The sequence below is a fragment of the Oncorhynchus gorbuscha genome, linkage group LG07 (genome assembly GCF_021184085.1).
Source record: "Oncorhynchus gorbuscha isolate QuinsamMale2020 ecotype Even-year linkage group LG07, OgorEven_v1.0, whole genome shotgun sequence".
NCBI lineage: Eukaryota > Metazoa > Chordata > Actinopteri > Salmoniformes > Salmonidae > Oncorhynchus > Oncorhynchus gorbuscha.
In genome coordinates this window covers 17,563,675-17,591,644 of record NC_060179.1, presented here as the reverse complement: position 1 = coordinate 17,591,644, position 27,970 = coordinate 17,563,675, and the positions used below count along the sequence as shown (strand labels likewise).

General features: G+C 44.9%; 2 protein-coding genes across 4 annotated transcripts in view; one reads left to right on the top strand and one right to left on the bottom strand.

Annotated features, from left to right (window-relative positions):
* Positions 1-789, bottom strand: part of LOC124039570 (serine/threonine-protein kinase Sgk3-like) — a 33,088-nt gene extending 32,299 nt beyond the window's left edge. Inside the window, 1 exon segment of the mRNA XM_046355678.1 lies at positions 560-789. The gene's annotated coding sequence lies outside the window, so the exon portion shown is untranslated.
* A 2,673-nt stretch (positions 790-3,462) lies between these two features.
* On the top strand, positions 3,463-26,293 carry LOC124039567 (myb-related protein A-like). Of its 3 annotated transcripts, none has more exons than XM_046355675.1 (16): positions 3,463-3,880; positions 9,366-9,465; positions 9,841-9,912; positions 13,929-14,021; positions 16,316-16,536; positions 17,906-18,104; positions 18,201-18,275; positions 18,658-18,768; positions 20,375-20,770; positions 24,189-24,539; positions 24,672-24,811; positions 24,930-25,044; positions 25,163-25,276; positions 25,373-25,465; positions 25,580-25,771; positions 26,143-26,293. In XM_046355675.1, the coding sequence occupies exons 1-16, from the start codon at positions 3,858-3,860 to the stop codon at positions 26,272-26,274; spliced, it is 2,427 nt and encodes an 808-aa protein (XP_046211631.1). In that variant the 5' UTR covers positions 3,463-3,857; the 3' UTR covers positions 26,275-26,293. The 3 variants fall into 3 exon arrangements, with proteins under 3 accessions (XP_046211631.1, XP_046211630.1, XP_046211632.1); XM_046355674.1 differs by having other exon boundaries at positions 24,171-24,539; XM_046355676.1 differs by lacking the exon at positions 18,658-18,768 and having other exon boundaries at positions 24,171-24,539.
* Positions 26,294-27,970: the final 1,677 nt, after the last annotated feature.

The window sequence follows — 27,970 nt, the reverse complement described above, 5'->3', positions numbered from 1 at the left end:
GTGCTCATGGGTCCTTTTACATGGAAATGCCCAGATACAATACCCCCAGAAAACACCCTGGTTTTCTTGTTACACAATTGCATGGCTCTGCACCTACGCATTCCTGCTGTAGCCTAACAAGTGGTTACATTATAGCCTAGAGTTAATCTACGACTGTATAGAAATAAAGTCCCATAACAAGGCTATAGTCTCAACATGGAACACTCATGTGAAATTACAAGTGGAAAAGTACACCAAGATGTCTTCACATTGACTAACTGGCTGTGGAAAGGAAGTTAAAGCAAACATGAGGATGTTCCATGAACAGACAGAGACATACGGGAAAGAACAGGATAAAATCGTTTCGTTTCTTAGTGGAACAACTTTTGAGAGAGAGAGAGAGCGCTGGACGTTTTGTTTATGCTTTAAATTAGACAGTTCTAGCAGAAGAAAAAGTTACGTAATGACAATTTTCAACAGATTTATGTCTGTATATGGCTCACAATTGGAAGGAAACGATAAGGGTTGTTGCAAAGATCCTGCACGACAACAGTACAGAAAAGTATAAGTGTGAATGTACCTTATTTTGTCGGGTTTTTAATCCAACTAACTCCAATGGCGTGTTGCGCTGAAGGCAAAGGAATGTGTCAGTAAAAAATGGAGCAAAATCCGGTGAGTTTGACTCAATTATTTAGGAGGAAAATTCAAAGTCACAGCCTGTACTTTCTAATACCATTCTGAGCGTCTGTCAAGGGGTAGCTCGAAGCAGGAAACATCAAGACGTTTGTCCTGCAAGTTCCAATGAAATTAGTCACGGGACCACACACATAAAGAGGCTGAAAACATTGAGGTGGAAACTGCAGCAAACAGTAACCCCTAGCGGTGGAACGTGGGCAGGGCCACAACCGCGTTGTTCCATGTGAAATTAGTACCGCACGTCCCTCTGTGACATGAGATTTACAGCCCACTCACTGTACAGTATGTATGTAGAGCGTCATCTTTAATGTCCATTTGTCCGTCTGTTTGTTAATTCCCGGTAACTTTTGTTATATTGTATTCGTTTATATTCTATTCTATTGTATTATATTCAGTTATGTTCTATTCTATTATTTGATAGTACTTGGACATTCTTTTGCTCTAACCATCTAGCAGGTGTCCCTTCCGCTCCTGAAACTGCCTTTACACGTTTGAAGGTACTGACATCATGACTGTGACTGAAGGTTGACCTCTTCATGGAGGCTTTGTGAGGGAAGAGAACGGTCCTGCAGGCTGCAGCTGTATCTTGAGGTCTGCATCAAAGTGCTCAAGGAAAGTGGACGTCTGCCAAGGAACTATACAGGGTCCTGACCTCCTCTTCAGGAAATATTGACTCATCTAACAGATATTTCCTACTACCGGTAATAGTGGATACATCTAGCCTACTCATCATCACTTAATGAATGAATGTTCATGATGATAAATACCACACTTCTTTGCATGTAAGTACAGTGATACTGGCTGGCTGACACAAGTATTCCCATGGGCATAATGGTGGCCCTTCTATGTAGGCCTATCGGTGGAAATCTATGGAGATTGGGTTCAACCGAAGTAGGCGTTTGTATTGTAATACATTTGTTTTGGAAAGAGATCAAGAAATTGGTATATTCACTAATTATTTTATATACACTACTGTTCAAAAGTTTGGGGTCACTTAGAAATGTCATTGTTTTTGAAAGAGAAGCAATTTTTTTGGTCCATTAAAATAACATCAAATTGATCAGAAATACAGTGTAGACATTGTTCATGTTGTAAATGACTATTGTAGCTGGAAACAGCTGATTTTTTTAATGGAATAGGTGTACATAGGTGTACAGAGGCCCATTATCAGCAACCATCACTCCTGTGTTCCAATGGCACGTTGTGTTAGCTAATCCAAGTTTATCATGTTAAAAGGCTAATTGATCATTAGAAAAACATTTTGCAATTATGTTAGCACAGCTGAAAACTGTTGTGCTGATTAAAGAAGCTATAAAACTGTCCTTCTTTAGACTAGTTGTGTATCTGGAGCATCTGCATTTGCGGGTTCGATTGCAGGCTCAAAATGTCCAGAAACAAAGACCTTTCTTCTGACTCGTCAGTCTATTCTTGTTCTGAGAAATGAAGGCTATACCATGCGAGAAATTGCCAAGAAACTGAAGATCTCGTACAACGCTGTGTACTACTCCCTTCACAGAACAGCACAAACTGTCTCTAACCAGAATAGAACAACTGAGCAAGAGGACAAGTTCATTAGAGTTGTCCTCTAAGCTGCCAGTTGAGGACTTGTGAGGCATCTGTTTCTCAAACTAGACACTCTAATGTACTTGTCCTCTTGCTCAGTTGTGCATCGGGGCCTCCCAATCCTCTTTCTATTCTGGTTAGAGACAGTTTGTGCTGTTCTGTGAAGGGAGTAGTACACAGCGTTGTACGAGATCTTCAGTTTCTTGGCAATTTCTCGCATGGTATAGCCTTCATTTCTCAGAACAAGAATAGACTGACGAGTCAGAAGAAAGGTCTTTGTTTCTGGACATTTTGAGCCTGCAATCGAACCCGCAAATGCAGATGCTCCAGATACTCAACTAGTCTAAAGAAGACCAGTTTTATTGCTACACAACAGTTTTCAGCTGTGCTAGCATAATTGCAAAAGGGTTTTCTAATGATCAATTAGCCATTTAAAATGATAAACTTGGATTAGCTAACACAACGTGCCATTGGAACACAGGAGTGAAGGTTGCTGATAATGGGCCTCTGTTTGCCTATGTAGATATTCCATAACAAATCTTCTGTAGCCGTTTCCAGCTACAATAGTCATTTACAACATTAACAGGGTCTACACTGTGAATTTTTGACAAATGTAATGTTATTTTAATGGACAAAAATGTGCTTTTCTTTCAACAACAAAGACATTTCTAAGTGACCCCAAACGTTTGAATGGTAGTGTAGATCCATAATACAGTACATGTAGGCCTACAGTTGTTCAGATCATGTAATGTATGTCACAAATTATTTGTACACAAGGGGGCAGCAGGACACCATTTGAAATAGAGCTGTCATTCCACGGCTGTTGTTATGCATGCAGAAGGGCACACTGTCTGCCAGCCTGTTAATTATTACTACAGTAGGCCTAATGTTTTGTTCTGCATTGAACATAACTTGAATATTGTTGTTATTGTAAAAAAAACATGTTATAAATACTTATCTTTTACCTTCATAATCGTCTATATTTTTACAACAGGTTTGTATGATGATTGTAGAATAGACAGATAAATAAAAAAATATAGGTTTTTATCACCACAATACTGTCGTATTAATTGTCACAATGTTTATTTGCGCTCAAAGCGAAAGGCTCTTTTGGAGCGCTCCCCTGATTCTAACCAATCAGGTGCGAGGCCGCCTGCGCAGATTCAAACACCCTTCTAGAAGGAGGCTGGGCGCGAGATTCGGCGGGATCGACAAAATCTGAATGCGAAAATAACAAAATAGAAGTACAGTGGGAGGGAGAACAGTGTGTAGCCTACAAGGCAGGTTAGCTAGCTATATATGTTCACATCCTATTCGATCGGATATTGACATTGCATGCATCGCGGTGACATGCAAAATATAAGGAGATGCGTTTTTATTTACGATTGCACACAATTCCTACAACAAGAAAGAGTTTGACATGAAAGTGAACCGCTAGCTAACCAGCGAAAGTGTGGCACTGTATTTTAGGCTACTGTCTGAAAATAAACTGGAAGATGACAGACATCGGACTGTATGGATAACTGTCCATGGAGATAATCTAATTCGCTTTTATATGGATTTTAGACCAACTACAAATAGAGGATTTCTTATTTGAAAAGCTTTGATCAGCTGTCATTATGGCCAACATAAAGTCGCGCAGGTAGGTGACACATTGCTGCTAAATCTGTAGTTCATTTGGCTGCGTTCTAGCTACATTTGAATGGTTTTCAGATATGATACAAAAATGTTGCAACAAAATAGCTATAGTAAAGATGCAATTCATAGTGAAACCCATTGCTCAGGCATGGCATTATATTGAGCCAGATGTCACGTTGATCGTTGACACATCACGAGCACCTGCTCACGGTCACATAACGTGTTAGATATTGAAATACAGTAGGCTACAGCAAATTACAGCCTAGTTAGGATTCTAAAGGTTAATTAAAATAGTTTAATCAATACCATCAATACTTTATTTAGCTGGATGTTTGTGCAAAATGTATGGGAATAGAACAGTCATAAAAGTGCATGTGGCACTCTTCAGTGAATAACCAAAGCATGTCGCGAGCTTGTGAACCAGCACAGCTGTTTGAGATGCTTATTTTGTAGTAGGCTAGGCTATGTCCCTTTTGGTCATGCTAACTTTGATAAAACAAATAAAAAAACCTTGATTTGAGTTGTTCGGTGGGTTATGTAACTTGTTTGGTCTATATTGTATTTTGTTGCTCAATTCAACACCCATTCATTGCCATCTTTCCCTCGAACAGAAAACATGGCTGACAGTCTGAGATGTGGTCTTGGCTAGAAGAGATCCAACTTTCGTAAAACCTCAAAAGTTAGTTTTTGGGGGGAATTTTAGCTAACCCTAGCTCTTTCCCTAACCTTCACCTATTTATCCTAACCGGATACGTTAATTGTCCTAACCTGCTGAATTGCTGCGTAAATTCTCCTAATCTGCTACGAAAAGTCAAATGTGACGTTAATTTGACAACATTTGGATCCCTTCTAGCCATTACCGTGAGACGTAGCACGAGTAAGACTATTGAACAGATAGAGCACTTGCTATTTTCATCTAAGGCTACAGAAAAAATATATTAGATGGCCCAGCCCTCTGTTGTTTTAGTATGGACATTATTGTTCAAGGGAAATAAAATAGATGTATTGATTTAGAAAAAAACATAGTCCAACATAGGATTGTGATTGTTTTGTGCACCATTCTGCCACATTGTGTGGGTACATGTTTGGAAAATCCCCTATAACAGATAGTCCCATAAAATGGTAAACAGAGAATGTTACTACTGTAGGCTAGGCATCTAAAAGATGTCTATTGTTTTCACAAATCAAATCAGATTTAGTTTGTTAATTATATATATGAAAAATAATGTATATAGGATAATCAGAGCACGGATGTATTAATTTATGGAGATATTTTCCCTCTGAGGTAAGGCTAGAATGACACAGCTGTGTGTTATTAGTATTTGTGAATTTGAGCCTGATTCTTAAAGAATTTACTAGGCAAGTCAGTTAAGAACAAGTTCTTATTTTCAATGATGGCCTAGGAACAGTGGATTAACTGCCTTGTTCAGGGGCAGAATGACAGATTGGGGATTTGATCTTGCAACCTTTTGGTTACTAGTCCAACGCTCTAACCACTAGGCTACCTGCCGCCCTGGATGGCTGAATTAACTATTGATTTATAGGCTGATTGGAGCCTGCTAACTGCCCATAAAAACACACAAACACGACAATGACGTAATTTCCATCAGAACGAACAACTCAGTGGCGTGTGTGTATCCCTCCACCCTCTACCCCTCCTAGACCCTACCCCCTCAGTGTGCCTCATCTGGTGGTGATAGGGGAGGGCCAGGGTGGTGGAGGATGGTCCTTTCTACCTCTCCCTCTGCTTTACATTTCACATGGATGTTCAAGTTTGAATTGAAGAAACCTGTGGGAACACAGTCTACAAAGGCCATTATTTCAGTTTGATATTTTATTCACATAATAAATGAGGCATTGAAAAAGCATATGAAGACTATGACACGCTTGATTTAGAAAATATATTTTTGTGCATTCGCCAAAATTGTACACAAATTACATAGGTATTACACATAGATTAAGATGACTTTAGTAGTCTATGAAGAAGTTGTTTGAGAGAACATAAGACTCGGCACAGTACTGGCTCAGACACCTTGGCCAAGTTCTTATATAAGAAATCATACCAATCCCCCTGAGTCGATTTGGAAACTCCTGTTTAATTCAGCCTGGACCGTTAGGTCTGACCTATTAGTTTAGCCACACCCCGGGCCTGCCTCCTTGCAGCCCGCGCCACACACACACACACACACACACACACACACACACACACACACACACACACACACACACACACACACACACACACACACACACACACACACACACACACACACACACCTTTATGCCACACACCTAGATATTACAAAGAGCCTGTTTATGTGGGAGCACACACCCTGGGCTCAGACCCACTTCCACCTCTCTCTTTCCTGTAGTGAGGGAATTATGCTGAAATTCAATTGGCATGTCCCAGTCACCACTGAAGAAGCTCTTTCATCACAGGCCAGTACTGGAAACCTGTGGGAGGCCTTGTTTTCCTCACCACAGTGTGTGTGTTCGAATGTGTACAGCATGTGTACATGTTAGGGTGTTTGAATGTGTTTGTGTGTGTGTGTGTGTGTGTGCATCTGCTGTGCTGGTGGCGCATGTGAGTGTGCATTTCAGAGACAAAAACAACAGAGCCATATTTAGGAACTTTGACCTTCTTTAGAGAGGGGAGAAAGACTGCTGTAAATCCACCCAACATTTCATCGAAACCAGGAGGATGGCATCAGGCTGAATGTGAAAAAAATGCAATGAACAGAGATTAAATTCCTTATTTTACATGTACGAGATGCATGTTAATCCTACAAAATATATTTACAGTACCAGTCAAAAGTTTGGACACACCCACTCAAGGGTTTTTCTTTATTTTTTACTATTTTCTACATTGTAGAATAATAGTGAAGCCAACATAACTATGAAATAACATATGGAATCATGTAGTAACCAAAAAAAGTGTTAAACAAATCAAAATATATTTTATATTTAAGATTCTTCAAAATAGCCACCCTGTGTTGTGATGACAGCTTTGCACACTTGGCATTTTCTCAACCAGATTCATGAGGTAGTCACCTGGAATGCATTTCAATTAATAGGTGTGTCTTGTTTAAAGTTAATTTGTGGAATTTCTTTCCTCCTTAATGCGTTTGAGCCAGTCACTTGTGTTGTGACAAGGTAAGGGAGTATACAGAAGATAGCCCAAGTCCATATTATGGCAAGAACAGCTCAAATAAGCAAAGAAAAACGAGAGTCCATCATTACTTTAAGACATGAAGGTCAGTCAATGCGGAACATTTCAAGAATTTTGAAAGTTTCTTCAAGTGTAGTTGCAAAAACCATCAAGCGCAATGATGAAACTGGCTCTTATGAGGACCGCCACAGGGAAGGAAGACCTCTGCTGCAGAGGATACGTTCATTAGAGTTACCAGCCTCAAATTGCAGCCCAAATAAATGCTTCATAGAGCTCAAGTAACAGACACATCTCAACATCAACTGTTCATGGTCGAATTGCTGCAAAGAAACCACTAGTAAAGGACCAATAAGAAGTAGAGACTTGCTTAGGCCAAGAAACACGAGCAATGGACATTAGACCAGTGTAAATCTGTCCTTTGGTCTGATGAGTCCAAATTTGAGATTTTTGGTTCTTCATGTCTTTGTGAAACGCAGAGTAGGTGAACGGATGTTCTCAGCATGTGTGGTTCCCACCGTGAATTATGGAGGAGGAGGTGCTTTGCTGGTGACACTGTCAGTGATTTATTTAGAATTCAAGGCACACTTAACCAGCATGGCTACCACAGCGTTATGCAGCGATATGCCATCCCATCTGGTTTGCATTTAGTGGGACTATCATTTGTTTTTCAACAGGACAATGACCCAACACCCCTCGAGGGCTCCTTCAAGACTGTTGCAAAAACATTCCAGGTGAAGCTGGTTGAGAGAATGCAAAGAGTGTGCAAAGCTGCCATCAAGGCAAAGGGTGGCTACTTTGATGAATCTCAAATATTGTTTGATTTGTTTAACACTTTATTTTTTCTTTATTTAACTAGGCAAGTCAGTTAAGAACAAATTCCTGTTTTCAATGACGGCCTAGGAACAGTGGGTTAACTGCCTGTTCAGGGGCAGAACGACAGCTCGGTTACTAGTCCACCACTCTAACCACTAGGCTACTCTGCCGCCCTTTCGGTTACTACATGATTCCATATGTGTTATTTCGTAGTTTTGATATCTTTACTATTATTCTACCATGTAGAAAATAGTAAAAAATGAAGAAAACCCCCTGAATGAGTGGGTGTGTCCAAACTTTTGACTGGTACTGTATATCTAAACGTTCACACCACATTGTGCTCTTCTGAATGCAGCCCCTGTCCTTCAGTCTCTGGGATTGTATGGGGCTGTGGCTGGCCTTGGAATCAGTCAATTGCATGTAGGCCCATATTATGTTACTGTGCTGTGATAGTATCTAACTTCAGACTCTTATTTGACAATATCTGGAATGCAATGAGACCAATAGCTCAGTATGTCTCTGTTGACAGCTGTGGTGTAGATTAATTACATAGCTCTGGTTCTGGTGCGTCTCAGCCGTTGGAACAGTGTCAGTGTGAACTTGCTCTGTGATTACTCTGGGTAACCACTGTCCTCAACCCTCCTCCCTGTCTGTTTATTAGATGTTCTACCCCTGGCACAACGTGACGCCATGAAGGAAGTGTTGCCCAGCAACAAGACATTTCTATGGACAGAGCTAAGTGTGCACAACTACTTTCTCTGGTGGCAGAGTTTCACATTGGAGAAGGGAAAGCTGTGTCCACTATTACAGCTTTTTGCTGTCTTGATTAAATCTTATAGATTGTGAGTTATAGGTGTTTAAGTTGGCCCTATTTTCCTAAAATCAACATTCGAGGCAAAAAGGGACAGTTGTGTGAAGGTGAATTTTCCCCCAAAAAGGCAACAGTTGTTTCACTATACCCAATAAGACTAGCTTTTACCCTTTTACCACCTAGGTATAGAGGCAGTCTGCCACAGTCAGGGTTGGCATCATAATGCCTCATCTAGCAGGGAACAAGGGACGGCTAGGCTACTCTAATTATGGTCAGGAATGTTCTGTTTAATATGAGTCTCAACTCTGTTTCCGTCTCTGCACGCCACGTACTGAGACTGAGACTACTGCCAATCCTGCTTCACCATGAATGACTGCCTGCTCGATCCATTGACTTCTGATTCCGTTTGAAATTGGACGGTTATTTGTAATTGGCTATCAGTGGGTTGGCGCTGTATGTGACTCAGTTGGTGCATGAATGATGTATTGTTCCTGCTTGTGTCTTTTTATGTTTTATTGATGTCACTAGTTCGGAGTCCACCCTGTAAAATTGTGTCATGATTATGTCAATGCTCTTGTTTTACTTAAGTGGCTGTGTTGATTAGTGATGGACTATAATGAAATGTAAAGAGAGCAATAAATAAAGAGTATCTCTCTCTCTCTCTTTTTCCTCTACCTCTCCATCTCTCCTTTTCAGTGAGTCTGAGGATGAAGATCTACACTCCACAGATCCTGAGAGTAAGGACAAGAGCAAAGACAAGAAGATACTGTGCAAAGGCAAATGGTCTCGCGATGAGGTGGGCTAATTCTATAAGGCATATGAGCGGGCCAGTTTGGTCAAGTGTGCTAGTTATTTTATTGCGCTCACTGTTGAACCATTATTTATTGGACCTGTCTTGCATTGTTTTAGTGTTCAAATGGATTGAGAATAGCATGTGCATGAAAGTGTGCTGTGGTCCAACAGTCTGCTTGTTTATAAATGTATTGTCTGCAGCAATCTGCTGCTTTTCTATGGCATGATATGTAGGAAGCCCTATTGTGTCCCCTGCTAAAAAAAAGTGTAAAGGGCGTTTACCTTATGGAAGCACTGAGGATGAAGGGAGTGTCTCAGGAAGGTTGGCTCCTGACTGTCTCTCTCTCTGACCCCCCCTCCACCCCCCTTCTCGCTGCAGGACGAGAGGCTGAAGAAGTTAGTGGAGCAGCATGGAGCAGACTCCTGGAAATTAGTAGCTAATCATTTTCAAGTAAGTAAAACATTTTTCCCCTTAATCATTACACACTGTTAGAACATGGTGTTAAAATACAAAGCTTTCTGTAATAAGCATCGTAACACACTAACAAAAATCATGTCTATATACGTGTATTGATGATATGTTATAGCAATGGGGGGAAATGCAGGAAAACTGTCATCTGTTTTACCTCATTTCTACCAACATCACCTGTGCAACTAGAGGTGAAAAAAATGGACCTTTACTCCACACACATACCTCTCTCTCTCGCCCTCCATTTGGCAAATCTGACCATAACTCTATCCTCCTGATTCCCGCTTACAAGCAAAAACTCCTCAAACAGTAAGTACCTGTGACCCGCTCAATACGGAAGTGGTCCGATGAATTGTGTGTTAAGCTGCAGGACTGTTTCGCTATCACAGATTGGAATATTTTCTGGGATTCATCTGGTGGTATTGAGGAGTTTACCATATCAGTTACCGGTTTCATTAATAAGTGCATCGACGACGTCGACCCTACAGTGACTGTACGTGCATATCCCAACCAGAAGCCATGGATTACAGGCAACATCCGCACTGAGCTAAAGGCTATAGCTGCCGCTTTGAAGGAGTGGGGCACTAACCCGGCCGTTTATAAGAAATCCCACTACAGCCTCTGATTGAACCATCAAACAGGCAGAGCGTCAATACAGGACTAAGATCGAATCCTACTACACCAGCTCTCACGCTCATCAGCTGTGGCAGGGCTTGCAAACTATCATGGATAACAAAGGGAAACTCAGCCGCAAGCTGCCCAGTGACACAAGCCTACCTGATGAGCTAAATGCCTTCTATGCTCACTTCAAGGCAAGGAGCACTGAAACATGCATGAGAGCACCAGCTGTTCCGGACGGCTGTGTGACCATGCTCTCCGTGGCCGATGTGAGTAAGACCTTCAAACAGGTTAACATTCACAAGCCCGCAGGGCAAGATGGATTACCAAGACGCATACTCAGAGCATGTGCAGACCAGCTGGCAAGTGTCTTCACTGACGTTTTCAACCTCTCCCTGACCCAGTCTGTAGTACCTACATGTTTCAAGCAGACGACCATAGTCCCTGTCTAAATTACTATTTCCCTTTAGCACTCACATCTGTAGCCATGAAATGCTTTGAGAGGCTGGTCATGGCGCACATCAACACCATCATCCCAGACTTCCTGGATGACGCAATATCTTTATCACTCCACACTGCCCTTTCCCACCTGGACAAAAGGAACATCTATGTGAGAATGCTGTTCATTGTCTACAGCTCAGCGTTCAACACCATAGTGCCCTCCAAGCTGATCACTAAGCTAAGGACCCTAAGACTGAACGCCTCCCTCTGCAACTGGATCCTGGACTTCCTGATGTGCCGCCGCCAAGTGGTGAGGGTAGGCAACAACACATCCTCCACACTGACCCTTAACACGGGGGCCCCTTAGGGGTACATGCTTAGTCCCTTCCTGTACTCCCTGTTCACCTACAACTGTGTGGTCGCGCACAAATCCAACACCATCATAAGTTTGCTGACAAAACTACGGTGGTACGCCTGATCACTGACGACGATGAGACAGCCTATCGGGAGGAGATCAGAGACCTGGCAGTGTGGTGCCAGGACAACAACCTCTCCCTCAACGTCAGCAAGACAAAGGAGCTGATCGTGGACTACAGGAAACGAAGGGCCGAGCACGCCCCCATTCACATCGACGGGGCTGTAGTGGACCAGGTCCACATCACTAAGGACCTATCATGGTCCAAACACACCAACACAGTCGTGAAGAAGACATGACAACGCCTCTTTCCTCTCAGGAGGCTGAAAAGATTTGGCATGGGCCCTCAGATCCTCAAAATGTTCTACAGTTGCATCATTGAGAGCATCTTGACTGGCTGCATCACCGCTTGCTATGGCAACTTACTGGCATCCGATCACAAGGCGCTACAGAGTGTAGTGTGTACGGCCCAGTACATCACTTGGGCTGAGCTCCCTGCCATCCAGAACCTCTATACCAGGCAGTATCAGAGGAAGGCCCTAAAAATGGTCAAAGACTCCAAGCTGACAAAACATAGACTGTTTTCTCTGCTACCGCACAGCAAGCGGTACCTATGCAAAGACGGCTAAATAGTTAGTTAAATAGTTAACCAAATAGCTACCCGGACTATCTGCATGGACCTTTTGCGCAAACATTTTTGACTCATCACATATGCTGCTGCTACTGTTTAACCATCTGTCACTTTATTCCTAGTATATGTACGTATTTACCTCAATTACCTCGTACCCCTGCACATTGACTCAGTACTGGTACCTCTTGTATATTGCCAAGTTATCATTACTCATTATGTATCTATTATTACTTTTATTATTACGTGATTTACTTTTCTATTATTTCTCTATTTTACATTTACATTTACATTTAAGTCATTTAGCAGATGCTCTTATCCAGAGCGACTTACAAATTGGTGCATTCACCTTATGACATCCAGTGGAACAGTCACTTTACAATAGTGCATCTAAATCTTAAAGGGGGGGTGAGAGGGAATACTTATCCTATCCTAGGTATTCCTTTTCTTTCACTCTGCATGCTGTACGCTTGCTGTTGGGAGGGGCCCACAATGAAGCATTTCACTGTTAGTCCACACAGGAAGCTTGTGATGAATAACATTTTATTATCTGGATAAGACAAGTGACTCTCACCGATGTTGTGTGAGGTGGGGTTATTAGTGGTACTCACCGGTGTTGTGTGAGGTGGGGTTATTGGTACTCACAGGTGTTGTGGTACTCACAGGTGTTGTGTGAGGTGGGGTTATTAGTGGTACTCACCGGTGTTGTGTGAGGTGGGGTTATTAGTGGTACTCACAGGTGTTGTGTGAGGTGGGGTTATTAGTGGTACTCACAGGTGTTGTGTGAGGTGGGGTTATTAGTGGTACTCACAGGTGTTGTGTGAGGTGGGGTTATTAGTGGTACTCACAGGTTATTAGTGGTACTCACAGGTGTTGTGTGAGGTGGGGTTATTAGTGGTACTCACAGGTTTTGTGTGAGGTGGGGTTATTAGTGGTACTCACAGGTGTTGTGTGAGGTGGGGTTATTAGTGGTACTCACAGGTGTTGTGTGAGGTTATTAGTGGTACTCACAGGTGTTGTGTGAGGTGGGGTTATTAGTGGTACTCACAGGTGTTGTGTGAGGTGGGGTTATTAGTGGTACTCACAGGTGTTGTGTGAGGTTATTAGTGGTACTCACAGGTGTTGTGTGAGGTGGGGTTATTAGTGGTACTCACAGGTGTTGTGTGAGGTGGGGTTATTGTTTTTTTGTTGTTGGTATTTTACTCCTTTTTTTCTCCCCAATTTTGTGGTATCCAATTGTTGTAGTAGCTACTATCTTGTCTCATCGCTACAACTCCTGTACAGGCTCGGGAGAGACGAAGGTTGAAAGTCATGCGTCCTCCGATACACAACCCAAACAGCCGTACTGCTTCTTCACACAGTGCGCATCCAACCCGGAAGCCAGCCGCACCAATGTGTCGGAGGGTACACCGTGCACCTGGCAACCTTGGTTAGCGCGCACTGCGCCCGGCCCGCCACAGGAGTCGCTGGTGCGCGATGAGACAAGGACATCCCTACCGACCAAGCCCTCCCTAACCCGGACGACGCTAGGCCAATTGTGCGTTTCCCCACGGACCTCCCGGTCGCGGCCGGTTACGATAGAGCCTGGGGACGTTGTGCAGTGCAGCGCCCTTAATCACTGCGCCACCCGGGAGGCCACGGGTTATTAGTGGTGTTGTGTGAGGTGGGGTTATTAGTGGTACTCACAGGTGTTGTGTAAGGTTATTAGGGTTATGTTTGTAAGGTAGTACTCACAGGTGTTGTGTAAGGTGGGGTTATTTGTAGTACTCACAGGTGTTGTGTGAGGTGGGGTTATTAGCAAGTGTGTGTATGTGTATATGATAACTCAGGGAGGGACAGCTGCAGGTGGGTTTGTGTGTTAATGAGGTGTTGTGCTCTGCGTTGTGTCTGTCACAGGGGAGGACAGATGGCCAGTGTCAGCACCGCTGGCAGAAGGTGCTCAACCCAGAGCTGGTGAAAGGACCCTGGACAAAAGAGGAGGATCAGAAGGTAAGTGGAGATGGGAGTTACCCCAACCTGGGGTGGAAAAAGAAGTAGATAAAGAGCTAGCGAGAACATGTATTGTTCTGAATTTTATTGGAGCGGCTCCTTGATAACACAATACAAACAAGCTGCAGGATGAACATCACAGCCCTTTTTGTAATCTGAAACATTGAAAGGAACATACAGTACACATGTTCCTCTCCCACTCTCTATCCCTGTTTGTAGCCCATAGACCCTGCAGTAGTTTTCATTGGCTGTGCATACGACTCACTACCTCATGCTTTAGAACAACCAAAGCTCTCCAAGTTTCCCTGGTCCTGAGCCCCTCCTCAGCCAGGCTTTAGGGTCATATCTCACATAGTTGGAAGGTGAACAATACATTCCTTAAATAGAACTACATGATGCCTCGCCTACTGGAATGTCAAGATTGATATTTTGTTCCTCCAACATCTAGGCCTCATATCACAACACGCCAGTGATAGTATTGCTCTGGCTTGCCCTTAGTGACATGCTAGAAGTAAGATATTCAGGAAGATAATAGCACTGGGTAGTGTAGGCCTGCTAAGAGATGACAAGACATGTTTGGCTCCATGACAGAAGTGTTGTGGCAACTAGTTCTACTTCTTCAGCTGCATTCTTGACATTCTCTAGTGTTGCCAATGACGATGTGGCACCTCTGTTTGTGCGGTAATGGCATTTATCCCTCCAGTAATAGATACTATACAGTATGCCAGGGGTCGGAACAGGCGGGGGGATTCCCTCCAGTAATAGATACTATACAGTATGCCAGGGGTCGGAACAGGCGGGGGGATTCCCTCCAGTAATAGATACTATACAGTATGCCAGGGGTCGGAACAGGCAGCGGGATTCCCTCCAGTAATAGATACTATACAGTATGCCAGGGGTCGGGAACAGGCGGGGGGATTCCCTCCAGTAATAGATACTATACAGTATGCCAGGGGTCGGAACAGGCAGCGGGATTCCCTCCAGTAATAGATACTATACAGTATGCCAGGGGTCGGGAACAGGCGGCATGATTCCTTCCAGTAATAGATACTATACAGTATGCCAGGGGTCGGGAACAGGCGGCATGATTCCTTCCAGTAATAGATACTATACAGTATGCCAGGGGTCGGGAACAGGCGGCATGATTCCTTCCAGTAATAGATACTATACAGTATGCCAGGGGTCGGGAACAGGCAGCATGATTCCTTCCAGTAATAGATACTATACAGTATGCCAGGGGTCGGAACAGGCAGCGGGATTCCCTCCAGTAATAGATTCAGTATGCCAGGGGTCGGGAACCAGTAATAGATACTATACAGTATGCCAGGGGTCGGAACAGGCGGGGGGATTCCCTCCAGTAATAGATACTATACAGTATTCCAGGGGTCGGGAACAGGCGGGGTGATTCCCTCCAGTAATAGATACTATACAGTATGCCAGGGGTCGGGAACAGGCGGTATGATTCCTTCCAGTAATAGATACTATACAGTATGCTAGGTGTTGGGAACAGGCTGCGTGATTCTCTGCAGTAATAGATACTATACAGTATGCCAGGGGTCGGGAACAGGCGGCGTGATTCCCTCCAGTAATAGATACTATACAGTATGCAATGGGTCGGGAACAGGCAGCATGATTCTCTCCAGTAAAAGATACTATACAGTATGCCAGGGGTCGGGAACAGGCGGCGTGATTCCCTCCAGTAATAGATACTATACCGTATGCAATGGGTCGGGAACAGGCAGCATGATTCTCTCCAGTAATAGATACTATACAGTATGCCAGGGGTTGATTCCGTGAAACAGATACTATACAGTATGCTAGGTGTCGGGAACAGGCTGCGTGATTCCCTCCGTAATAGATACTATACAGTATGCCAGGGGTCGGGAACAGGCGGTGTGATTCCGTGCAGTAATAGATACTATACAGTATGCCAGGGGTCGGGAACAGGCGGCGTGATTCCCTCCAGTAATAGATACTATAAAGTATGCAATGGGTCGGGAACAGGCATTCCTTCCATTTCCAATTCCCCCACACCTCCCTGTATGTTCCCAAGTATTCCCACACACAAAAAAAGAGACGTGATCATGTCTCAATGTTATTAAGGTATGAAATTATTGTTATTTTCAAATACAATCACTTTTTGGGCTTAGTTGTGGTCAATTTGCAGTGTACAAATTATTTGAATTATGTTTCGGGCACCCCGAAAGTTGCCTACCCCTGCAGTATGCATATTTTTTAAGTCCAGAGGATTGCATTGTAAGAAGTCCCTGTCTTCTTTGCTCCTGTGTGTATAGGTGATTGACCTGGTTCATAAATATGGCCCCAAGCGCTGGTCTGTGATTGCCAAGCACCTGCAGGGGCGGATCGGGAAGCAGTGCCGTGAGCGCTGGCACAACCATCTGAACCCTGAGGTGAAGAAGTCCTCCTGGACCCAGGAAGAGGACAGCATCATCTACCAGGCCCACAAACGCCTGGGCAACCGCTGGGCCGAGATCTCCAAGCTGTTGCCTGGAAGGTAACGGAATGATATACCGTACATCTCTTTCCCTGAGTTAGTGGGTGGTTACATCTCAATAGAGTAAAAGTGGGTGGTTGCATCTCAATAGAGTAAAAGTGGGTGGTTGCATCTCAATAGAGTAAAGGTGGGTGGTTACATCTCAATCGAGTAAAAGTGGGTGGTTACATCTCAATAGAGTAAAAGTGGGTGGTTGCATCTCAATAGAGTAAAAGTGGGTGGTTGCATCTCAAAATAGTAAAAGTGGGTGGTTGCATCTCAAAATAGTAATAGTGGGTAGTTTCATCTCAAAATAGTAAAAGTGGGTGGTTGCATCTCAATAGAGTAAAAGTGGGTGGTTACATCTCAATAGGGTAAATCTGGGTGGGTACATCTCAAAATAGTAAACGTGGGTGGGTACATCTCAATAGAGTAAACATGGGTGGTTACATCTCAATAGAGTAAATGTGGGTGGGTACATCTCAAAATAGTAAATGTGGGTGGTTACATCTCAAAATAGTAAACATGCGTGGTTACATCTCAATAGAGTAAACGTGGGTGGTTACATCTCAATAGAGTAAACGTGGGTGGTTATATCTCAATAGAGTAAATGTGGGTGGTTATATCTCAATAGAGTAAATGTGGGTGGTTATATCTCAATAGAGTAAATGTGGGTGTTTACATCTCAATAGAGTAAAAGTGGGTGTTACATCTCAATAGAGTAAAAGTGGCTTCCCTTCTTCTCCTGGTCAGCTTTCCTTCATATTTTCTACACCTAGTATAGTAGTATCTGGTCCCATTACCAAAGGTGTAAGGCTAAGGGCAAAAGCGTAGGTTTTGTTAGGTTTTTGGACAGATCTAAAATATTTAGTATTTAATGTATGCCAGCAGCATACCACCCTGCATACCACTGCTGGCTTGCTTCTGAAGCAGGGTTGGTCCTGGTCAGTTCCTGGATGGGAGACCAGATGCTGCTGGAAGTGGTGTTGGAGGGCCAGTAGGAGGCACTCTTTACTCTGGTCTAAAAAAAAATATCCCACTGCCAATATTGACCATATTGATATTAATATCCCAATATTGACACTGCCCTGTGTAGTGTGCTGTCTTTCGGATGGGACGTTAAACAGGTGTCCTGACTCTCTGAGGTCATTAAAGATCCCATGGCACTTATCGTAAGAGTAGGGGTGTTAACCCTGGTGTCCTGGCTAAATTCCCAATCTGGCCCTCAAACCATCACGGTCACCTAATAATCCCCAGTTTACAATTGGCTCATTCATACCCCTCCTCTCCCCTGTAACTATTCCCCAGGTCGTTGCTGCAAATGAGAATGTGTTCTCAGTCAACTTACCTGGTAAAATAAATTTTAAAAATTTAACAACCTCCCTTATAGGACAGACAACTCCATCAAGAATCACTGGAACTCCACCATGAGGAGGAAAGTGGAGCACGAGGGCTACCTCCAGGAGGGCTGCAGGGGATTCAGCTCAGAGCATGGGGGGTTGAAGCGACGCCACCACAGACCCTGTGTCCCCCAACTAGACACCCCCCATGGTGGGCACAGCCCTCTGGGCATAGCTGGACCAACTCAGGTGAGAGGCCTCTCAGACATTTCTGTTCCGTTTCATTCAAACAAGGTTTATTGGCATATTGAAAGGATCCGTGTTTAATGTTCCTGTGTGTTGTAGCTTGGGGGTTACCTCTATAGCCCTCACTGTGGCCAGCTGATGGACAGCCTCCCAGACTCCTCCAGCTACTTATTGGTGAGTGACCTGTCCTTTACAGCTGGCCAAGAGTCCGGTATGTTGTTTGACTCAAAAGCTCAAGGTTTGGACTGAAGCACGGAGCTAAATCAGTAGAAGTGTCTTCCAATCCTGTCCACTTTACCATCTCTTTTTTGTATCTTTCCACCGTACTAACTTCAGTCTACTTTGTATTAATCACCCTCTGAATCAAACCACTAAATGACCTGCCTGAATTTCTGTTTCTTCTCTGTGTCTTGGTTTGGTGTTAATCAGAGTAAGCCTGAGTCTGATATGAGTAATTTGTGAGTAAATTTGTTCTCTCCTTCCTTCTTTCCCTGCCGACCTTTTCTTCACTCCCTCCGTCCACTCCTCCTCTCCTTCCCGTGTGTGTTTACTCCAGCCGTCCTGCCATGATGATCCAGACAAAGAGCAGAGAATTAAGGAGCTTGAGCTGCTGCTTATGTCAGCAGAGACCGAGGTCCGGAGACAGGCCCAGTGCCGAGGCCCATGTGTAAGACACACTCTCAGTGTGTATGTGTGTGATGATGTAGCCTAGTCCACTTGAGCTTGTAGTTATGCTGTAGTGATGTCATAGTAGCCTACCCATCTCACCCCTCTCCCCACACTCCCGTTACGCTTCGTAGTTCTACCCCTCCCATCTCCATTTTCAGTGCTTCCTGCCATCTCGCCATGCGGCCGCCACCATTAACCTCCTCGCACTTCATCCAGCCTCCTATCTGCTCCTCACAGCAGTAGTGCACGGTGTCACTTCCTCCAGCCTCCTATCTGCTCCTCACAGCAGTAGTGCACGGTGTCACTTCCTCCAGCCTCCTATCTGCTCCTCACAGCAGTAGTGCACGGTGTCACTTCCTCCAGCCTCCTATCTGCTCCTCACAGCAGTAGTGCACGGTGTCACTTCCTCCAGCCTCCTATCTGCTCCTCACAGCAGTAGTGCACGGTGTCACTTCAGCCAGCGGTTTGGAACCAAACATGTGTTTCCTCCTTTTTCTTCTTCTTTTTAAACCTTTTCCCTTCTTTCACCACACCAAATCAAATCAAATTTATTTATATAGCCCTTCGTACATCAGCTGATATCTCAAAGTGCTGTACAGAAACCCAGCCTAAAACCCCAAACAGCAAACAATGCAGGTGTAAAAGCACGGTGGCTAGGAAAAACTCCCTAGAAAGGCCAAAACCTAGGAAGAAACCTAGAGAGGAACCGGGCTATGTGGGGTGGCCAGTCCTCTTCTGGCTGTGCCGGGTAGAGATTATAACAGAACATGACCAATATGTTCAAATGTTCATAAATGACCAGCATGGTCAAATAATAATAAGGCAGAACAGTTAACTGGAGCAGCAGCACAGTCAGGTGGACTGGGGACAGCAAGGAGCCATCATGTCAGGTAGTCCTGGGGCACGGTCCTAGGGCTCAGGTCAGTTGAAACTGGAGCAGGAGCATGGCCAGGTGGACTGGGGACAGCAAGGAGTCCTCATGTCAGGTAGTCCTGGGACATGGTCCTAGGGCCCAGGCCAGTTGAAACTGGAGCAGCAGCATGGCCAGGTGGACTGGGGACAGCAAGGAGTCATCATGTCAGGTAGTCCTGGGGCATGGTCCTAGGGCTCAGGTCCTCCGAGAGAGAGAAAGAAAGAGAGAAGGAGAGAATTAGAGAACGCACACTTAGATTCACACAGGACACCTGAATACCACTGTGGCTTCCATAGCAGAACCCCCCCCCCCTCGTTGCCTTTCTTCATTCTTTTATTCACTCCATCCATTTATCTCATTTTAACCTGCGTTGCAGAACAAACTATTATGATGATGTCAGTGGTTTAGATTTTAAATGATAAAATATCTTGGTGTGTTAAAACACATGCCTACCACTGACTTCTCAATGAGGTTCAATGACGTTTTAGACTGAGGGAACAAGTTTGGGTGTTGGGACACTTTTGGGTATGAATTTCGTTACATTGCCTTGTCGTCTAAACTTGATTGAACTTCCTTGAATCGTCATAACTTCTTTCATTGGGAGTTTTCCGAATCCAGTCAGCCATACTGACCTGGTTGGTGTCCAACCCCAGCATCAGCAGCACCCTAACCGCAGTCTCTTCTCTCTCAGAGTGTGGAGCATTACTCCAGCTGGGCAGACAGTGTGTCAGATGACACCATGACCACCAGCAGCAGCAGTCTGGAGGATCAGAGTGAGGGAGGCTGGAGGGGGGCAGAGGAAGGCCAAGGTCCACCAGTGGAGCAGGCTGAGGGAGGCTGGAGGGGGGCAGAGGAAGGCCAAGGGCCACCAGTGGAGCAGGCTGAGGGGGTCTGGAGGGGGGCAGAGGAAGGCCAAGGGCCACCATTGGAGCAGGCTGAGGGGGGCTGGAGGCTGGCAGAGGAGGGCCAGCACCAGGTTCAGCGCCATGTCTCCCCCAGTAAGTTCCTGGCTGTGGAGGCTAGTTCTGTGCTCTCCACCCTGCAGACCATCCCCGAGTTCGCAGAGACCATGGAGCTCATCGACTCGGTGAGTGTCTAGATCAGACCCGGTGCCAAGATAAGGTGACTAGGGGGCGGATCAGACCCAGAGCCAGGATAAGGTGACTAGGGGGCGGATCAGACCCAGAGCCAGGATAAGATGAATAGGGGGCGGATCAGACCCAGAGCCAGGATAAGATGACTAGGGGGCGGATCAGACCCAGAGCCAAGATAAGGTGACTAGGGGGCGGATCAGACCCAGAGCCAGGATAAGATGACTAGGGGGCGGATCAGACCCAGAGCCAGGATAAGGTGACTAGGGGGCAGATCAGACCCAGAGCCAGGATCAGGTGACTAGGGGGCGGATCAGACCCAGAGCCAGGATAAAGTGACTAGGGGGCGGATCAGACCCAGAGCCAGGATAAGGTGACTAGGTGGCAGATCAGACTCAGAGCCAGGATCAGGTGACTAGGGGGCGGATCAGACCCAGAGCCAGGATAAGGTGACTAGGGGGCAGATCAGACCCAGAGCCAGGATAAGATGACTAGGGGGCGGATCAGACCCAGAGCCAGGATAAGGTGACTAGGTGGCAGATCAGACTCAGAGCCAGGATCAGGTGACTAGGGGGCGGATCAGACCCAGAGCCAGGATAAGGTGACTAGGGGGCAGATCAGACCCAGAGCCAGGATAAGGTGACTAGGGGGCAGATCAGACCCAGAGCCAGGATAAGGTGACTAGGGGGCGGATCAGACCCTGAGCCAGGATAAGGTGACTAGGGGGCAGATCAGACCCAGAGCCAGGATAAGGTGACTAGGGGGCAGATCAGACCCAGAGCCAGGATCAGGTGACTAGGGGGCAGATCAGACCCAGAGCCAGGATAAGATGACTAGAGGGCAGATCAGAGCCAGGATAAGGTGATTAGGGGGCAGATCAGAGCCAGGATAAGGTGATTAGGGGGCAGATCAGACCCAGAGCCAGGATAAGATGACTAGGGGGCAGATCAGACCCAGAGCCAGGATAAGGTGACTAGGGGGCAGATCAGACCCAGAGCCAGGATAAGGTGACTAGGGGGCAGATCAGACCCAGAGCCAGGATCAGGTGACTAGGGGGCAGATCACACCCAGAGCCAGGATAAGGTGACTAGGGGGCGGATCAGAGCCAGGATAAGATGACTAGGGGGCGGATCAGAGCCAGGATAAGATGACTAGGGGGCGGATCAGAGCCAGGATAAGGTGACTAGGGGGCGGATCAGACCCAGAGCCAGGATAAGGTGACTAGGGGGCGGATCAGAGCCAGGATAAGATGACTATTTTGGCGGGTTCTTTCATTGGAATTATATTGAATTCTGCTTATATCACAGTAAACAAAGTATATATAAAGTATAAAGTATATATATAAATAGTTTTGTGTCTATAAAAATGATTGAGTGACAGGTTAGCACAAAATCTGAATCTCCGCTGTGCTGTATCAAATAGCTTTATAAATAAAAGTATAAAGCCCACGAGTGACTAGAGAAGACCAGCCAACCCTGGTATATAAAGTGTAGTGGTGCGTAAGGGTTTTGTAGTTAAAAATAAATCCTAACACTCCATGGTAAAGGGTGTCAATTGATCTCAAACACTGAGCGGATGCATTCATATATAAAATATATGTAAAGAAGCACAGTAAAGGCAAATGGAGACCCAAATAACCAAAACACAGCCTCCTACAGTGAGATGCAGCCATATGCACAGCCTCCTACAGTGAGATGCAGCCATATGCACAGCTGTCTCACCAAATACATTAACCAATAGGGCCACTTCAAACATGGAAAATCATGGCGCTCATGAGTTCAGAAACACATTGTGATATGGCACAATATACTTCTGTGGATCAAATTCCACCCACGTAAGCAATGCCAGCCTACCATAAACATGTTTCCAATACAGTACAGTTCCTTTTACAACCACAAAAACTAATAGGCTACCAAGAAAACCAATAGGCTAGCAAGAAAACCAATAGGCTACCAATAAAACCAATAGGCTACCAATAAAACCAATAGACTACCAAGACCAAGAAAACCAATAGGCTAGCAAGACCAAGAAAACCAATAGGCTAGCAAGACCAAAAAAACCAATAGGCTAGCAAGAAAACCAATAGGCTACCAATAAAACCAATAGGCTACCAATAAAACCAATAGGCTACCAAGAAAACCAATAGGCTACCAAGAAAACCAATAGGCTACCAATAAAACCAATAGGCTACCAAGAAAACCAATAGGCTACCAATAAAACCAATAGGCTACCAAGAAAACCAATAGGCTACCAATAAAACCAATAGACTACCAAGACCAAGAAAACCAATAGGCTAGCAAGAAAACCAATAGGCTACCAATAAAACCAATAGGCTACCAAGAAAACCAATAGGCTACCAAGAAAACCAATAGGCTACCAAGAAAACCAATAGGCTACCAATAAAACCAATAGGCTACCAAGAAAAACAATAGGCTACCAAGAAAACCAATAGGCTACCAAGAAAACCAATAGGCTACCAAGAAAACCAATAGACTACCAAGACCAAGAAAACTAATAGGCTGCCAAGAAAACCAATAGGCTGCCACGACAACCAATAGGCTACCAAGACAACCAATAGGTTACAATGAAAACCAATAGGCTATCCTGGCGGCACTTGTAGAAGGCTGTGTAGGCTTTGCCGCTTGGCGGCGGCCTCGTGGTTTGATGCTGCTGCTCATCGTTCTCCTTCTTTAGCTTTGTCTGGGTGCTTTGGCAAAGGGGCGGCAGCGTAGCCTAGTGGTTAGAGCGTTGGACTAGTAACCGGAAGGTTGCGAGTTCAAACCCCTGAGCTGACAAGGTACAAATCTGTCGTTCTGCCCCTGAACAGGCAGTTAACCCACTGTTCCCAGGCCGTCATTGAAAATAAGAATGTGTTCTTAACTGACTTGCCTGGTTAAATAAAGTTTAAAAAAAATTAATTAAAAAGCCAATTTCTGATATCATTTGTGGCTGACTACCTGGTTAGAGCTTGCTAAATAGGCTAAGGCTAATAACACTAACGGTTTTTACAGCTAGCTAAGAAGCTAACTAAACTCTGTAGAGGTGGGGCGTGAGGCAGAGTTGAGTGAAGCAGCTTCAACGATAAACCTGAAGGAGTCAAACCTAAACTCCCCAGGTGCTTTCCATAGCCCCACTACACACACCGCAGCGTTCTGTCCATTGTGCTGACACAGCGCAGCGGAGATACAGATTTTTCACCAACCTGTCACTCAATAATTTTTATATAGAGACATAATACTAAAACTGAGATGGCACAAGTTTCAACTGACGGGGCTAAGCCCTCTTTTTTCCCCCTTGTGGAGCAGGGCCCGGTGTAGATGTGTGTGTACAGTATATGGCTGTGTGTGTTTATATATACCAGACCCAGAGCATGAATGTTTTGAAAATCCATTGTAGATGTGTCTGGCTCTACAGGACCCTATGACATGGAGCGAGGCGGCCAGCTTTGACGTGTCTGAGCCGACGACCCCCCCAAAACAAACACAGGGGAGCTACGTACCCCAGGGGAGGACCACAGAGGGGATGAGGTATACCATTGACCCCTCCAACGACATCTCAACAAAGCACTGTGCCCCCATGGGTCAGCGGAAAGTCCACACCCCGAACAACGTGCCCAGACCAGGCCTGCTGTCCCTGGGGAGGAGGAAGAGGACAGAGAGGGTGGACCAGTCCCCTGATAGGAGCCGTGCGTCCTTCTTAGAGTCACCCAGCATCAACTCGCCCAAGAACACCCCCACAAAAGCACGCCCTTTCACCCTCTCCCAGGCAAGATGCTAGAAATGTGCTCAAGCTAGGGCATGATGGTGCAACGCATCTGTCTCTGGCAGTATAGCTTCTCTTTATAGTCCCCCTTTCTTATGTCCCCTCTCTAACTGTTGTGATCATGTCTTCCTCCAGTTCTTCAACACATCAGGAGGAGAGCATCTGAGCCTGGACAACCCTGCTCTGACCTCCACCCCGGTCTGTGGCCAGAACTATCTCCTCAACACACCCTTCCAGAAAGAGACCACGCCCAAACACCAGAAAGAGAACATGGGGTAAGCGAGTTACAGGTTCCTCCATATTTTCACATTTGATTCATTCAGTGTGTGTTTGATGTATTGATCTCATAATTTTGGCAGGTGTTGTAAGAATATCTCTCTTTGTCTCACTCAGTTTCAGGACCCCTAAGATTCACAAGACCATAATGGTTCCGACTCCCAGAACTCCTACTCCATTTAAGAACGCCCTGGCCGCCCAGGAGAAGATGCATGGGCCGCTAAAGATGGTGGTAAGTGTGAAGTTGGTCTAGCTGTGTGTATTTATAATTCACTGTGTGTTGTTATGAGTGCGTGTACTTTGTTACTGTGCTCATATTAATGTGTGTTATGTGTGTGTGTCTATCTCAGCCCCAGCCCCTGGCCTTTCTGGAGGAAGATATCAGGGAGGTGCTGAAGCAGGAGATAGGATCAGACATCTTCACCAGAGAACCACAACCAGACTTCAGGACATGGAAACATGATGTAGGTGTTCATATAACCATGTACAACTAAACTCTTCATGACTTCTGTTTGACTTGTTATCCAGTCTAACCACAACCTTGTCCCTGACCCTCCCAGGTGGATGGCCCAGCCAGGAAGGTGCGTAAGTCCCTGGTGCTGGACTCCTGGGGGAAAGACTGTCTTAACCAGGACCAGCTCAATAACGCACTGGTGGGTTCTGGGATATAATCAATCAGACTAATCAGTCAACCAACCAACTAATCAATCAATTCATCAGTCAACCAACCAACTAATCAATGTCTACCCGTCCTTGCTCCCCTCCAGGTCCCAGAGGAGAGTTTGTTAACCAGCTCCTTATTGATGACCCCACTCCCGGAGAGAGACAGAGAGGAGCGCCCCTGCCACCCCTCGTCTGGGAAGGAGGGGTCCTGTGGCCCCCGGCGCCACCTTCCCAGCCCCCGCAAGAGGAAGAACCCCCCCTCGGTCAGAATTTCCCACCACGATTCACCTGGACAGGTACACACAGACACCTCTCTTTGGTGTAACTCCTAACTACCCTTTAAAAAACAAAGCAGCACATTTCATTATAAAACATCACATTTCACTGCCCCTATCTGGTGTATGTAGAAGAAAAACAACTTTTTAAAAACAACAACATTTAAGTAAATACTAACTTGACATTATTTCTCCTCAGGCGATGTATATATAATGATAGGGAGAGGGGAAAGGTCCGTCCAAATTGGACAGTAAATTAGGTACAGCTGGTCCCTTGTCAAAGAAACCTGCCAACTTTTCAGTGAACATTTTTTTATTGAGCATCAAGGTCTTGGTTGTGAGAAGGGGATAGATTAATGCGTTGAGAATAGTCCTCTCTTCTTCTCCTGCAGGTCAACAACCAGTGGGAAGCAGTGGTTTATGGGAAGACGGAGGACCAGCGGATTATGACAGAGCAGGCCCGGCAGTACCTGAGTAGCACCTACACGTCCACCGGCTGCACCTCGAGGGCACTTGTGCTCTGAGACCTACGTCCTCACACACTACTCTTAACATACTTAGACAATCTGGTGTAGATCTACTCAAATAATTTAGACATTTGTATATTGATAAGATCGGTAACTGAACACTCAAGTGTACCACAGAATACTTTACAGAAAAGGTAAGACTGTCATTGTTCTGGGTCACACTGCTTGGTTGTCATAAATTGCTTTGTTTGTCTTTTGAATACCACCAGCCGTTGACCTCCGAGCCATGTAACAGGGTTGTACAATACTCAATTTCCTGCACTAGTTTATAATGTGTTAAAACTGAACAACCTGCACATACAGTAAGTAGCAAAGCTGTAGAAATAGTTGTTGTATTACTACTGTAGCAGTGACTGCTTATGAGTTTCATATTGTTAATATATTTTTTAAACAAAAATGAAGAAATACATTTTATGATGTAACATTACATGTATATGTATATTCAGCTTGTTTGTAGAACTACCCTGTACTGCTAAACCTGTTGTTATGAAGTCTTGAGAGAGAGAGAGAGAGAGAGAGAGAGAGAGAGAGAGAGAGAGAGAGAGAGCTGTCAGTAGTGCACTACTGAGTAGGGGTTGGCTGCAGAGAAACAGTCAGTATTGCACTACTGAGTAGGGGTTGGCTGCAGAGAAACAGTCAGTATTGCACTACTGAGTAGGGGTTGGCTGCAGAGAAACAGTCAGTATTGCACTACTGAGTAGGGGTTGGCTGCAGAGAAACAGTCAGTATTGCACTACTGAGTAGGGGTTGGCTGCAGAGAAACAGTCAGTGTTGCACTACTGAGTAGGGGTTGGCTGCAGAGAAACAGTCAGTATTGCACTACTGAGTAGGGGTTGGCTGCAGAGAAACAGTCAGTATTGCACTACTGAGTAGGGGTTGGCTGCAGAGAAACAGTCAGTGTTGCACTACTGAGTAGGGGTTGGCTGCAGAGAAACAGTCAGTATTGCACTACTGAGTAGGGGTTGGCTGCAGAGAAACAGTCAGTATTGCACTACTGAGTAGGGGTTGGCTGCAGAGAAACAGTCAGTATTGCACTACTGAGTAGGGGTTGGCTGCAGAGAAACCGTCAGTGTTGCACTACTGAGTAGGGGTTGGCTGCAGAGAAACAGTCAGTGTTGAGGAGGTAACTGGATAGTACAATGAAGTTTCCATTCCAAGGCCATACTTCCCTTTAGCAGTCTCAAATTGAGACTTTTGTTGAATGTATTTCATAGCTTGAAACTGCGAAGAAACTCAAAATGGAAGGGTACCTTTTTTGTTCATTTGTTTGTTTTTATCTTATCTTATTTATTATCTGTTCTCTAAAACTTAGATATTAATATAAGTGTAAATTGAACACAAAGTTTCCATTGAGAAATGTACCTTTGCTGACAGACAGTCTGAAACCCTTCTGAAACCCTTTGACCTATAAGGTCAGTTCTACCACACTGAACCTAGATCAGAATCCAGTTGTCATGTTTGGTACAGACACATAGTGCTCATGTCATCAGTGTGCTAAAGCAAGCATTTTAGTTGAGGTTCTATTTATTCAATGTTTACTCATTTATTTATTTTTAAAAAAATGGGAAAATAAATGATCAAATAATGCTATTTTCTTTCTATCAGAAAAGGATTGGGCTACCTTTCAACTCATTTCTACGAATTAGACATAACAAGCGAACATGCACTACCACTAATCTCTTTCATTCAGTCA